At 36.6% G+C, this 16,030-nt stretch overlaps 1 protein-coding gene across 7 annotated transcripts in view; it reads left to right on the forward strand.

Annotated features, from left to right (window-relative positions):
- The window catches only part of LOC129723869 (SH3 and multiple ankyrin repeat domains protein 1), a 298,799-nt gene that overhangs the window by 111,450 nt on the left and 171,319 nt on the right, over window positions 1-16,030 (forward strand). For 6 of the 7 annotated variants that reach the window (XM_055678331.1, XM_055678335.1, XM_055678336.1 and 3 more), the window contains one exon: window positions 5,677-5,694. The exons of the other annotated variant lie outside the window; for it this stretch is intronic. In XM_055678331.1, the coding sequence (XP_055534306.1) occupies window positions 5,677-5,694 (18 nt within the window). The remainder of the gene's footprint in view (window positions 1-5,676; window positions 5,695-16,030) is intronic. 7 annotated transcript variants of the gene reach the window in all.

Here is a 16,030-nt window from a genome sequence, read left to right on the forward strand (position 1 = left end):
CCTTTTATAATAAAACTGGCCAGGAGAACGCACATGAAACTTTTCCAGGAAGTTTGATTGGCGGTATTTGGCAAGAGAAACAAAGGTCGGTATAGTAGAGAGGCTTACTGCTCTAGGAAGGGTAAACTCATATTACACACAAGCATGGATAAATAATAAGCGTGCCATATCTCAATAACAGTACAGGTTGGACTCGATTATATAGAGACTCCATTCGATTCCATCGATTATACATGATTCGAATATATATAATTTTAGGCTCGATTATATAAAGAAGCAAAAAAACTTTTTTCTTGGAAACAATTTAAAAAAAATTAAAATTTTGAAAACTGTTAAAAAATTTTTGAAGTGAAAAAACTATAAATACTTAAATAAAAATACCTAAATAAAAATAATTTTGAAAATGAAAAAATGAAAAAAATTTTTTTTTTAAATTTCATTTTTAAAAATTTTCAAAATTGAATACAAACAAGTTGACAAATCTACATATACTTTTATCATTTTTTTAAAATAATTTTTCTTTACATTTGACTGCAATTACACCAGGAATAACTACAAGATTTTAATTTTTTTTGTAAGAAATATGTTTTCTGACTTTTAGTGGGATGAATCAAAATTAAAATTTTTATTTATTCGAAAACAACAAATCATTCATGAAAAATAAATATAAAACATTTTTTTTCTCTGATTCGAAAATTCGATTATATATAGTAAAAAAATCAGAGACTATATATAATCGAGTCCGACCTATATTACTAATTATTGAAGTGGGGATACAGTAGACACCCGGGCATATCTCACAATAGATCAACCACAGTGGCCACAGTGAGCAAGTCCTTCTGAAGGCCAGAAAAAGCTGAAATATAAAATGATCCCAAATTTAGCTAGGAATCATATTATGGTTAGCATCCCTCTAAAACAAAAACCAGTCAAGACAAAATCTTCGAACTCCAATCACATGTCTTTCGCCAGTCAACGTCAGCAAGTACAGAATTTTATTGTTCCTCAGCCGCGCAACTGCAATATGCAACACGCAACAAAGTAACAAAGTAATGTGTTGCCAAGAGTGTGGCATCTCCTACTATCCGTTTTCATTCGACACGAACAGACGTGCTATTATTCGAGTTTCAATGCTCACCAACAAGAAATGAAATTTATTTTTCTACATTCGTATGACATACGAAATAAAATCAGGAGACGTTTTGCGCAACTGGGAAAATTACATAATCTGAAAAAAAGGCGGAGCTACTTACAACATGGTTCTAAAATGAACATCGCGAACAGAAAGCGAGCTCGTTACTACTTTTTCAATGGGTTTCGAATTAATTTTTTCGCTGGTTCACAATTGAAGAGATACGCTAATTATTATACCAAAAGTTTGGGGAAATTTTCACTTATCGAATCAGATATTGGTGTTCAATATTTGTACGGTACATGGCAGTGTTTTCAGATATTAAAGCGAGCTGATGATTTGTTGAATACTGCGAAACCGAAGATGATTAATTATCAACTCAATTTTCAATAATTTTTTGAAGTAGAATACTTCTCTCAGAAAGTTCGGCTACATAGGGATGTGAAATGAAAATCTAAAACCAAAAAAAGTGGAAAATATGTCCAATTTCAAATGCTAATAAATCGGTTAGTATTCGATGGATTTCCTTCGTTCTTGCAGCAATAGATTGGAAAATCTTGCCGAAGCCGCTCATAATAGTTCTTAACAGCGACAACAGCAGTCCGCCCTTAGCATCAGCAGTAGCAGTGCAGTGGATAGCTCAGCTGTGGCGTAGCAATGCATTAATTTACATTTTTAAATTTGTAAAAGTTATAAATTTTACTTTATCTCCGTGTCTCAGATCGTACTGAATTATCTTTTCTTTCAGTCATGAGCACGATATCCAAAAAACTTTCATTATCTGTATAAAAATTAATTTTTCGCATAACCAAAATTTAAAAAATGTCAAGTCCCAATCATGATAAGCAATTTATATTATTGAAAATGGTCAATCCTTGTTGAAGCGCAAAATTCGATTGATTGCCATATGGCATCACCCGCGGGGAATAGATTAACACAACCAGCTGATAAATTGAGAAAAATTCGGTAAACTTCAAGATTTATAACTGAAACAAAATTAAGAAATCCAAACGATTGAAGTTTGGGAGTTCATTTTGATATAACAAAATTTAAAAAAAATGAACATTGGATTGCAAAAATTACTAGCGTCTGCGTTTGATATTTTTGGATTACCGAAACCTCATGAAGTGATGAACGTGTTTGATCAGTACAGCTATTTCCAGAACTTACTTCGAGAAATTTTACAAAATTAGTTGTTAACGGTATAGAGACCGATTGCAGCTACGGGAAAAGTTTGTAAATGAGTATTTGTTTTGTAAGCATTATCTCTTGAGAACATAAATGCAATGAAATGAGTCGAAAAAAACGCACGTTGATGGGAAACTAAGGACTGTTGTTAGGTAGAAGTGATTTGTTAGGATACCAAGACTTGTGTTTCCTGAATCTGTTTTTTTTAAATACGAGCAAAAAAATAGCTTTGGGAGTCATAAAGTTCAAGCATAATGAAATGAAAATTAATAAAATGAAAGACTTTACTGTGTACTCGAGTGTAATGAAAAATCTTGGATTTAAAAATTTCATATCTTCGTTCTCTATTTTTCCTTTTGAAAAACTTCATCGTTTTTTGCGAAACCTCCTGTCAGTGTTTCCATTGGATTTATTTTCAGTTATTCATTCAAATTGACAAAATATGCTACAGTCTCTTCTCTCGGTGTTTCATAAACAAACTTTTATTACCCATGTAAAGACCTACCAACACACCGCAATAATAGTTTGCAAGCCGCTCAAAAACTATCAACTAAAGCAGACACGACATCATCTGGTACAACGTTTAATTGATTTTAAAAAGGCTGCGGCCATTCCCTCCATCGCAGGGACAATCAAAAGCACATCATAATAGTACTCGGCAGCGGTATAAAATACCGGTTTACGGAGGTTGTGCCGCTAAGTGTCGACGTTAGTTAGACTTACCCGATTGTCCCCGTCCTCAACAGAAGACTACAAAGTAAGTTCGTTATCGACGTGCCTAAACTCGTTCGCTGCAACCGGCCTAAACCCGATGACGACGGAAGGCCGACTATAAACTGCAAATTTTATCTTCGGCGGCTTCATATTTCATCCGACTCCATTCAACACCTACACTTGGTTTGACACTAGCTGAAGTTTCCGCTTTTATACGAAAACAACGGCTGACCTTGGTTCGTGCGGTGGAACGGTCCTGCTAGAATTCCTAGTACAGTACGCACTTGTTATTCCTCCACCAACGGGAGATCAAAGCCGCTGAAGCCGCCTGCGGCTATAATTTTTACCAGCCTCAGAAGCTACTTTAAGCGCGTCAGAAGCAGCAGCGGCCTTCCCGCGAGTATAATGTGTGCTGTGCACTCTAGATTTTATTACCCTACCGGGTGTGCAATGAGTACATTAAGTATGTGTACTATATGCTGCATCGTAAAGTAAACTTCTGTCAAGAGGGGAAGCTTATCATTATGTAAGCATGGCGGTACTTTGCCGTTGTGCCACGGAAGAACTCTAGTTTCGGTACCATGTAATAAACGTGTGAAAATGTTTCCTTTTCACTCACAAGTTGCAAAATCTCAACAACCTCGTGATTCTTTGAGCCCCTAAGATGGGGAGGAAGTGTCCGACAAAATTCATACAATCACACAGTGAAGCACGTACAAGTGTAGCGCAAATAACGCCATCACCGTCAATCAAAGTGATCAAATTAGATAAATTAAACTTTGAACCACGAGCCGCCGTCGCGTCGCACAAATGCGCTATAAAATCATTTAATAAGACGGCAAGCCGCCAGACTGCTGACGTCCAGCGGCAGTGTCGTGACCAGCAGACCAACCAGTCATTGGGAGCGCGCGCAGTAGCTGGAACAATAAAATCTTTTTTTTTCGTTCCTCTCTGTTGCCTTTTGGTTGCTGGCTTCAATCAGAATCCCCACCATGGACACTTCAAGATCAAACTCGATCAGGACGAGGAGGTGAACAAAATATACACCCGCCTTATCAAGGGAAGAAGAATGCTCGGTCACCAAAGAGGCACCGGTTCTGGGAATTAAAAAAAAAAAATTCCGAACCCCGGCACGCAACAATTGATAGTGGAGCAAATTGATTTAGATTATTATTCCATTAGCTTTCGGAATTAGTGCCACAATGAAATGACTTTTTAATTATTACTTGGTAGTAGGAGCCGCCCGAAACGGGGACGGGTTTTGAAATAAGATTATTTTTGCTTTAATTTAATGTTAATTCACTTTCGATGATAATAATCTAATGTTTACGTCCGAAAATAACATGCGAAGTTTCGCTAAGCGTAAATTAATCCTTACATAAAATGTGTTTCAAGTGAGATCATGATCACTATCTATCCACACTTCAATCTAACCCCCGGCGATCAAATCCGCGTTATCTGATCATACCGTATGGCATTGTACCCACTGGAAATGGGTCTGAAAAGGCGGTAGCGTGTGTTGAATTTCCAGCAAAACTAAACAGGCAACACCGAATAAATTATTGCGTAATCCGCCGTGAAATGTGTGTTAGCCGATTTTCTCATTCGGAAACCTCAACAAGACGATTGTTGGAATTTATTTTGCGTTGTTTTTTTTTTATTTTTTCCTTGACGTCTATGTTCAACTTATATGTTCAGAGTCCGTCATCTTTCGGACGTTCACAAATCAATTAGTTTTTTTTTTTTGTTTATCGCGTTGCATTAAGTATTACTGAATATAATTATTTTCTTCTCAAATTGCTTCTTTCTTCCGTCAAAATAAACTAGTTCCAACATACCTTCACTGTTGTCTGAGATTTGCATTAATTTTTAAGCTGCATTTGTCGACGAAATATTTTGATTCAGGTTCAATTTCAAGTATTTTATTACTTTTAGCCTAATTAGTTTTGTTCAATTATATTCTACTGTTTTAACGATTTGAATTCGATTTTGTCACTTTAAATTTGTCATCCTATCTTTCATTTTAGCGTAAAATAAAAACTTTAATGTTTTTAGGTCATCAATGTTATAGTATTTAGTTTATGGAAATTCATGGTGTATTGAAATTATCATTTTCAGCGTTACGAATAAAGTCCCATTCATTCAAACTTTTGATTTGAAGAATGATACGATTTCTCGACCTCACTCTCACTGCTTAGCCTAGTTATAGATATCTTCATACATTTTCATCCCACTGATCCGAGACATCAAAACGCACATAAAACCAAATTAACCTATTTCTTTTTATATCTCGTTTCGTTTTTTTGCCTTCTTCATTTACGAACACAAAACGACAATCGTCCGATGAAAACACAAACAAACCCTCAACATGCACTGCACTAACAACAACAACAACACCATCAACAAATGCGTTCTTCATGGGCAATGTTACATCGCCGCGCCGCCTGCTGCCACCAAATTTGATGTAATAATAATAAACATTTCGTTCAACAACATTTCGGCGGCATCTTCTTCGTCAACATCTTGGCCCCGACCTTCGTCCGCCCCATGGCGCGATGTGTGTGCGGTATCAAATTTCAACCATGCACACATGTACGCACAACACTGCCTGCTGCTGCACTTCAACGGTTCCGCCTCGACAGGTTGCCTTCTGGTTCACGGTAAGCGCAGTGACACAAATTGTGCATGTGTTTGTGGATTATGAACCTGAATGCAGTTTGCTAGAATGAACGTCAATAATCATCGCATGAACTTTCTCTCCCCTTTTAATCGACGGACGACGCAGTTATTTCTGCATGTCTGACCTCGAATCCATCCTCATCTCGCAGATTAGCGAACCGCGAAACCGTCACTTAAGGCTCACGCATATTCCTCACTTTCCGCTGGTAGAAAATCGCATGATTTAGCCTCATTCCGGAAAATCCATGCTCTCTGGCACAACTCCCCCCCCCCACTCTCTCGAACTGGTCGCTGAAACCTGTGCCGACTGCCGACGACGTGCGGTCTGACGAGTTTCCCATAATGCTCGAAACCGGTGATTTACCAACAGAGTCAACCGACAACCGGATACAGCCAATCACAGCGCGATTCCGCTCGCTAAGACCCTCCATTTTCCCCTTCATTGATAGAGGCTGAGCTTGATTGAACCTATATGGACTTAAAAATAGCACGAGTTAAATAGATAAAAAAATTCCCACGCTGTCGAAAGGCGGTTCAAAATCAACGTTACAGTATACATGTGTAGTGCTTTACTTTTTGTGGTCGCTCGGCTGTCATCTGTCACTTGTCACGTTTACTGTTTATCGTATGGCCGAAGTCTATTTTTAGAACATCCAACGGGCTAGCCTGTTCCGAACATTCGCTAATTGACCTGAGAATTTGCACTCTCGGCTACATAAGCCGTGTGGTGGTGGTAATAACTGGCAACTCCCGCTCAGTGGGAATCAGTTTACTCCCGCTTAGTGCATAGAGCTTCTATTACATTTACTCAGGATATGAGGGTAAATTCAAAGAAAACTTATAAGGAATCTCGTATATTTAAGCCAGGCTACTTGAAAATCAGTATATTTATAAAATTGAAATTTCCGTTTTTTTTTTTCATTTATTCATTGACGACTTTTGATGTGAATTGCGTAATTAAATGACAAACTTTATAAAAGGGTCTGAATAGACCATCATAACAGACCGAAACGTTGGACAATTTAATTATTTCTTATTAATTTTTGAGATTTATCAACCTAGATTGTAATTTTGCGATTTTTTAAATTTTATTTTTCTTCTCGATACCAACTTTAAATATTTAAGTATTTCGTCGTCAGTTTTTTTTTTGTTTTAACTTTTGCGACGTTCATTTGTTCAATCATTTTTGCATGGCACTTTCGACATTTGATTAGTTTTCCCTTATGTTTGTTTCATTATGCATTTTCAACTTTTCTACTGTTGTTGTTTGTTCCGAATGTTGAATATTATGATATTTTTTGACAATTTTCGGCATTTTCGGCTATTTTATTTTTCTGACATTTAAAGTATTAAATGATGGATTTTTTTAATTTTGAACTTTTCGAATTTCGAATATTATGCACTGCAGTTTCGATTTGATCACCGTTAAAAAAATGCCATAAATTTGCTAGAATGAAAAAAAACGCTAAACTAAACGTTTTCGTTGAAAATTTTTTTTCGATTGCAAATGCTTCTGAATACCACATCGAAAAACCTTCTATTATGGCGTGTTTTTGACATTCAATTTTGAGAAATTCAATCCAATCAAAGTTTTAATGATTAGTTACTTGATTTGTTGGATTGAAAAAAAAAAACTATGCAGGAATAAAGAAACGACATCGCGATTTACGACACAAGTAAGAAAGAGATGCCTGATAATTGTTTACGAACAAACCCTACTCAGTGGTGGGGCGCTGACACTGACAAATTTTCGGTGCGTTTCGGGCAGCACGCCAGGTCAATATTGAGTAAAAATCAAACGAATAATAATAGTGTCTTCGGCAAAGTTGTAGTTAATAATTTTGTCCTTCCAAAAAAAATATGCCCCCCCAAAAAAAATAATTTTTTTTTCAAAAATCATTACTTTTTTTTCTTGATTTCTTCCTGAGGTCCGATTATTCTTTAGGTATTCTTGTGAAGTTTTTACAAAAAAAAAGATTTTTCAAAAATGAGCTTTTTAGATAATTAATTTTTAATTTTTCTTTTACCTCTTTAAAAAAAATATATATTGTTCAGAGTGTGTATTTTTTCGGAAAGACAAAATTATTATTTACAACTTTGTCGAAGACGTCACACCGATCAAACAAACCGTTTTGGCCCTAAAAATAATTTTTTTTTATTCTCGCTTATTTTCCGTCGGTCTAGTTCCGCCACTGTTGTGGTCAATCACCGACGCCCAGGGAGGCGACTCCACACCAAGGATCCTAACTCACGACCCGTTTATTAACGGACCGGCGCCAACGGCTTTACTTCCTCATGCGATGGAAGGCGTGATCCCAGAGATTTTTCGCCTCAGAAAATCTCCCGGTGTCGGCTAGGTTTGAATCTAGACCAGTTGGGTTGGTTGTGAGTGGATCACGCCACCTCACAACCATCGACACCTATGTCGGCGGTGGGATTCGAACCCAGGCGTCGAGCGTGGTTGGCGGAGACGTTACCAACCACACTAGGCCCCCGCTCTCTAAAAATAATTGTATTTATCAATACCTTCTCAAAATAGCGTTTTTCAATAGCTTCTCAAAAATGAGTCGTGTTCCAAAAAATTAAGCCAATAGCACAACATGGCATCTTTTGCCTATTGAAATGTTTATGCAAAGTTTCAGTTAAATAAAAAATGGTCGATTAAATTGGTTGCTCGTTTTTTTGTGGAATTGCTCATTATTTGTGTCATGAATGAAATTTTTCATATTTTCCTCTATCATTTTTCCAAATCTTAAAAGTTTTTTCAAATTAATTTTTTTTATCCCATTGGTCATGATTTGATAATTTTATATGCTGACTCAGCTCTGCTTTTGATTTTTGCGATATTTAAACTTCTTTTTCATTTTTTTCTATTTCTTGTTTTTCTTTTAATTTTTGGTTTGTAGCTATTCGATAGCTAAAAATATCAAAGAGCTCTTGAATTTCGGTCGATTTTTGGATTGTTGTTGCTCTCAAATTCCAACCTTTTGATTGTTGTTATTAGATTTTTTTGTTTATTCTAGTTCTTACTTTTTTTTATCTCCACACTTCTCTCACTTAAATTTTCAACCCATTTGTTCTTCTTGGTGAATTTTGTAATTCTAATTTGTACGTCTCTTTCGTGTTTAATTTTTTGATTTTATATGCTTTCCTTGCAAATTTGACTACTTGTTTGTCGAAGTTTCTTTTTTCAAGTTCGTATTTTCTTTTCTCTTAGGTTTTTGTGTTGGCTTCCGCCAGGCTTGTTGTTTCTCCTCATAGAATCACTAGCGTGTAAAATATTCATTCACTGCGAAAACAACTACTCTCACACTGATAGGCGAAGCAACGCACTTGTTTAAAGAGAGCAGCGAATGGTTTGTATCTGAGATGCTTGCACTCTTGTTTCGCTCAGCTGTGGTGTAAGCAGCAAGTGAATTGATTTTACTGCGAGCGGCAGAAACACAACACAAAGCAGAAGCAAGAAGTGTTGCGCGCAAAATTGCTAAACGCGGCAATCATGCTTGGAAATAATTGAGCGGTGAATATTCTCTCTGCTTTTTCCATATATTGAGGAGAATAACAAGCCTGGTTTACGCTCAATATTACGATATCGTTACATATTGGCTTGATATCAATTAAAATATTCCCTATTTATCAGTTTCTTTTTTTTCTCTTCGATTTTTCGTTTCTTGAATTTTACCTATTCGACCATTATTCTACTATTTTGTTTGTTGCTTCAATCCCATTTTTCGAAAATTTAACCCTTTTGATAATTGCTATCTTTTCAATTCTGAGCAGTTTCAAGGAAAATGTGGTAATTTTATTATTATTATTTCTAACTGTCATAGGTAACTGAATCTTTGCACAAATGTTCCTATAGGATAGAGACGTCTTTTTGTGCTATTTTTTTGTAAGCTGGACTTTTTTGTAAAAAAAGTTTGTGTAGAACCTGTATTAATAGTTGAAAATGTTTTTAGAGCTAGAACGGTTTTTTTCACTGGTGTGATTTCTTAGCAAAGTTGTAAATAGTTGTTTTATACATTCAAAAACATACGTCACAAAAATTTTTTTTGGTCAAAAAATTAAAAAAAAAACTGCACAATATTAGCTAAACAGAATATTAAGCTTGAGGTTGACCGACCGCACATTTCGTTGATGGATCTGAACTAGTGAGGTTGCACAGAGAACCACCGTAAGATGGCTAATTTGACATCACCATCTCCCATGTACGACAATTCGTTGGCTTCTGCTTTGCATAGATCGATAACAGTGCCGGGTACGTTATTACGGTCATGTTAAGGAAGAATGGAGGACGTGTAACAATCGTTGTTGCCAGAGACCGAGTTCACCACAACTATTCCGGAAAAGAAAAGCACTTCTTTGCCACCTTGGTGAATGGCGGATTTTTTTATACTTTTACCCTTTTTTCCTGGTGCTAGCTCGTTAGCTACCCTGTCAAGTATCGGCAATTATAATTGTTTTTATGTGTCTGCTACATTTTTTTTTGAATAAGCGCGAGACAAGGGTCAAAGTGGAGGGATTGGAGGAGCCTAACAATAAATTTTTTCGTAAAAGTGAGACTGCAAGGAAAACAATTTTATTCATCCATAAAAATCACAATTCCTCTATCTCAATCATAACTGTTTTTTTCTTGATTTCTCCATGACCGGTCTAGTTCTATTGTTTAGGTATTTTTTTGTAGTTTTTACAAAAAAAAACATAGATTTTAAAAAACGAGCTCTTTTTCAAAATTAATTTTTAATTTTTTTTAACCTTTTTCAAAAGCAAAATATTTTTTTAGAGTGTATATATTTTCGGAAAAACAAAATAGCATTTTTCAATAGCTTCCAAAAATGACTCGTATTCCGAAAAACTAAACCAATAGCAGAAAATGACATCGCTTGTCCATAGCAACGTCTAGGCAAAGTTTCAGCTAAAACAAAAATGACAATTAAAAAAAAATTGAAACTGGGTCATTTTTTGTGGGACTGCCCATTTAGAATGTATTATTAATAAATATTACCAGCTCGCTTCGAGAATGTTTTGTGTACCCACGTTGTGAGTGGCCCCTTCTTTTTTCAAGTTATAATATTCTCTCAGTTTCATAGGAATTGCAAAGACATTTTATTCCGTATTCAGAATGTACGAACAATAAATATTACCATCTCATCTTTATCTTTGCGATGTACGGTAATTTTTTTTTACGCTGGGGACACGTACCTTGTAAAAAAACCGCGTAATTCGAAAACCCGCGTGAAATACATCTTATTGGATCGGCGTTATTCAAAAAATCTGCGGAAAGTAAACCACGAAGGATTTAGAAAAACCTGGAATGCTTTACGACCAGCATTTAAAATTGTCCACTTTTACGGTCATTCCGGATCCTTCTGAGGGCGGTGATTTTTTTACTCAATAACACTTTGTCTTTTACTTAAATACTTTGACGTTTTTGGTTACAAACCCGCGTTAGTTTGAAAATTCGCATAGATTTTTAATTATTGCGGCGTCACTTAAAATTCTAAAGTCCGCGTGAAAAACGGCGTAAATTCGAAAATTCGTGTAAAAAAACTGCAAAAAAGCGCTCAAAAAACCTGACTAAAGTCTAACCTGTTTCTGTGCGACTTTTTATATACGGTTTTTTATTTGCGCGACTGTTTTTGTGCGATTTTTTTTTGTGCGGTATATGAAAAAGGACCACATCTGACAGTTTGTCTGATCCATGAAATGGACTTTTAAGGTATTACGTAGTTTACGTAGAAAAAGTTACGTATTGCCGTATTGTATAGTCTACGAAGGATAGCGGTTGAAATGATTAGTATGCATAAAAAGTTACGTTTATCAATCAGATGTTCAAAGATATTCTCATAGGTATTTTCTAAATCAGAATCACCAAGTTTGGAGTTATTTTTTTATGAGAATTTTTTCATGCGATCCATGCGATCATTATTTTATAGCTACACGTGAATTTTCAAATATTTTTTATGTGATTTATTTTGTGCGTCCCTATCCCAACAAAAACAGGTTTGACTGTATATGTGATAGATGTGATACTGTATATGTGATATGTGACCGTATATGTGTGTGCACTCTTTATCATTCTCTCAGTTTCTTGCGAGGCGCAAAGACATTTTATTCCCTTTTCCAAAAATCCAAAGAAAATTATTGCATCATCTGAAAATACAACTTCTTGAGAACATTTTCATAAATTTTCATTAAGATCTGAGCAATTAAAAGAAAATTAAAAGGATGGTCACGGCGCATAGTAACCCAATAAGACAAAAAGTTGAGCTTAATTCCATAGCGCCTTTCACCTTCATCTTAGCTAAATGCTGTGTTCGGAACAATTGTTTTTGTGAATGACCCACATGATCGAAAATTTTTAATAGTTCTGAAAAGTTTACTATATTGAAAATGAAAAAAAAAACTTTTTTGGGTAGAGGAATGGTTCAATCAGCAAAGTTGTAGAAGATTCAAAAATATGAAACCTTGCTGAACAAACAAAAACCCTATCTTCATTGGGTACTAAGTTACAAAGTATATTATGTAGCAGTTACTGAAAATTCAGTTTCTTGTATTCAACTTTTGTTAGTTACATTTTACAAGAAAACGTTGTTTAGAGGAATTGTTAAAGCATACAAAACATACATTTTTGTCAAAAACTTTGCATCTCTAGGATTTTTCCTTACAAATTTATATCATATTTTAGCTTATTTTTCCGATAACGTCAAGAACATATAGCGTAAAAAGTGGCAAGTGAAATCATGATGTTAATACTTAATAATGAAATAATATGAGTTGTTTGTTTTCATTTGATCAGCTGGCACTCTATCGTAAACACCGCAAACCTCTGCAAAAAAGGGGAAACGGCCATTATGAACAAACGTGTTGTTTTTTGTTCTTAAACTACTCAACTTTTAGAAAATTACTACTTTTATGCAATAAAAAAGTTGCTTCACGCTCAAAAAATTCCAGCCTTCCCTTTTTTTCTCGAGCAGCAAAAATTTATATTTCGTTTCGTGTTGGCAACTAGCTAGATTGGACTAAAAACAAAAACAATTGGGACTGAGCAATTTGCTCGGTTGGTACTGTGTATTCGGCAACGTCGTGACAGTAATTTTGTTTTAATAAAAAAGTATACACAGTGGAAAAAACAGAAATATTTTTAACTACATAGGGTATTGGCTCTATTATCGTCAGGTTCGTCCAAATATCGTCCGGAGGGGTGAATGAAGTCATAGAGAACTTATCTTTTGCAGGAAGATGCTCTGCATTATGAAGAACCATCATGCACGAAACTAACGCTCTTGGACGGAATCTATCACCCGAACGATTATAGGTAAACCTGACAAAAATAAAACCGATACCCTGTCTCAAAAACCCGCTTTTTCTAAAATCAGACTTTAAATTTAATTTTTTTCAGTGGGTTTTTTAATGATTTAAATATTGTTTTGTTTTCTTTTGTTTGCATATCTTCGTAATCAAACAACCATTCAGTTTAAAAAACATTATACAGTTTATATTAAAACATTGTTTTCAAAACTGAAATTTCATGGTGTTTTTTTTTTTTTGAAGGCCTGAATTACTATACATAATTTTGTCGAAAACATCACACCGATCAAACAAACTGTTTTGGCCCTATAAATATCTATAAATACTATTTTCACATAACATACTTACATAATTTTTACATACTTTTACAGGTACAAAATGTCATGTCATAGGAACGCACAGATGTTCCAGCAATATAATAAATGGTCGATTGAAGCTGCCCTATGTTGCATGTAATTGGACAACTCTATTCTACTCTACCTCTAGTCTATGCTACATTGCACGACTTACCTCAATTCTAGCATATGAAAGATTTGCTTTATGGTATTTTATTAGTGTTATATCGTTTTATGTACTCATATTATATCTACTTTACTTTACATCTACTTGGATGTTCCGCACGGTAGTAATATGGGACCTCAACTATTTAAATCTCATCGAGATATTTTTACTAAAAAAGGACTATAATATGAATCTATTCGGTGAGTTCAAATGGGGTTCAAACTCCATATTTTGCGTGTGATCCAATCCGGTAATGTCTATTACTTCTAGTACTAAACGAGCAGAAAAACAACCGGTTATTACGCAGCAGATCCCACGGAAACTTAATTCAATTAAAACCGCACAATTTTTTCGTGGATGAGAACGCTCAGAAGCAATTTCCAAACTGATAAAAATCAATCTGCCTATTTTTTCCACATTCCGGACGCTGTTTTCGTGCGGTCGGATGAAATCAATGATGCAAACCAGCAGTGGTGGAATAATCACGCACTTCACTCGCGATTGCTATCATAAAGCACCACTCATTCCACTTATTAGCGCTGCCAAGCTTTTGTTTCTAACAACAATGCATATCCATGCCCACACACACAAAAATGGCAGGCATTCGATTTCCCAAGTCGCGGATGTTGGCCCCGAACTCGCACTCGCAACCGATCTGCGATTAAATTCAAATGAGACTAAATTTGACCGCGCGCTTGCTTGCTTGCTGATCTAATTAGAGCGCATTCCATAATCTGTAAACCATAAACAATAGGTAAACATATGTGGAGAGCAGCCCGCCCGCAAGCTGACGTAAAGATGCACCGCTTCGGCCCAGATTTAACAGTGGCAGCCTCCACCCGCTGGGGAGGCTTATCGGTTCGTAATATCCCAGAAACAATTTACCGATGTGCAGCTGTTTTCTGCCCCTGCACACACGCAGAGAGAGAGAGAGAGGGAGGTAAGAGATCTTTGTGTTGGCACCGCTCTGCTGAACCGCAAAATGATGACGAGTTCGATATCATTATGGATGCCGATTTGCAGCGAAATGTGTGATGCTTGTGTGTGGCTTGCCGACATTTTATCGACGCCGGGTGATGCGATTGTCATTCGGTTGCATCGTTTCTGAATTGGTCCTCTCATATGATTCACGATAGCATCCATCCATCAATTTGCAAACTCATTTCATTTCATTTATCTAAAACAGTACTTTTGTTTTTTTTTTCAGGTATGTACGACTACAACGTTTCTCTAAGGTATTGTTGGTAAGTCTACGGAGGAATTTCACACCAACGGCTTGATAAATTCCTTCTCTGAATCCAGTGATTTATTTAATTAGCAATTTGATTTTTTGAAATCTCAAAAAATTTAAAAAAAGCAATTCAACTTCAAAAATCACATTTATATCGTGTTCTGTTATTTAGATTTTTGTATAAATTATATGTTAAAACAAATTTTGTATAAATTATATGTTAAAACAGGATAAAAAGTATGCAAAGTTGTTCAAACTACCGACGTCATCGAACTCACAAGGTTTCACTGAAATTTGAAGGGTGCTGTAACTTCAAAAGTCGAGAAACCCCTCTACTGCTGCTAATTGTTACCAATTTAAAACTTAGCATTAAATTTTACCCTCTAACGCCCAATCGATGCAGAAATTCCCACTAAAAAAGGCCCAATGTCGACACCCCGAGCTGTCCGCCTTTTTTTCCGGCCAAAAATCGATCGAAAGTCGAGCACACCTTGCGCGAGATCCGATAGATCGGCGGCACAGGGTGCCGCTAATCAACGACGAACACACCGAAGCATTGTGATTTAGTTATTAATCTCAAGGATTCCGGCAGGTTGAACCCGTGACTTGCGGCTCGTGTCGCGTTGTTTTCATTCGACCCTCCACAATGAAGGGTCAACCACCGGTCGACATATGCACCGACGGACCGACAGCAACCAGCGCGCTCGACACGCGTTGACAAGCCACGGTCAACCCCGAAAGGAGGTGTGAAAAGACACCGTGAATGAACCCGAGGCGGCCGGCGGTAGCGCGGATCGGATGAACAAGCGGACGGCAGAACTAATTTTCTAGGTTAGTTGGCTCTGCTGATTATAATGCAATCCGAAAAACAACCGATTGGCACTGGACTGGACACGGCTCCGATGTCGGTTGTTGCTCGCCATTTAGCCGTTCCTCCTCAGTAGGCCAACCGCGGAAAGTGAGTTCCCCTAATAGACATCGAAACTCGGGCAAGCTTGAATTGCTGCTAGATTATATATACGCGACCAGGCCACCGGGAAAAAAGCACATGCACAGTTTGGGGTAAACGGAAACAAGTACCGGCCCCTCCCTGAGCGATGAAAGTGACCATGCCTGAAGAACGGTTATTGCAATCATCGCAATGCAATTGTCGTAAAGTCCTAGGCACCGCAAAAGCCAGAAGCGGTGAAAGTTTACTCGAGTGCACCGGTGTAAACCTTGCTAGAGTGTCTGCCTCATGCTTACGTACGTGCGAGTAATGCCATGCCATGATG

This window comes from Wyeomyia smithii, chromosome 2 (genome assembly GCF_029784165.1).
Source record: "Wyeomyia smithii strain HCP4-BCI-WySm-NY-G18 chromosome 2, ASM2978416v1, whole genome shotgun sequence".
In the NCBI taxonomy this organism is placed as follows: Eukaryota; Metazoa; Arthropoda; class Insecta; order Diptera; family Culicidae; genus Wyeomyia; species Wyeomyia smithii.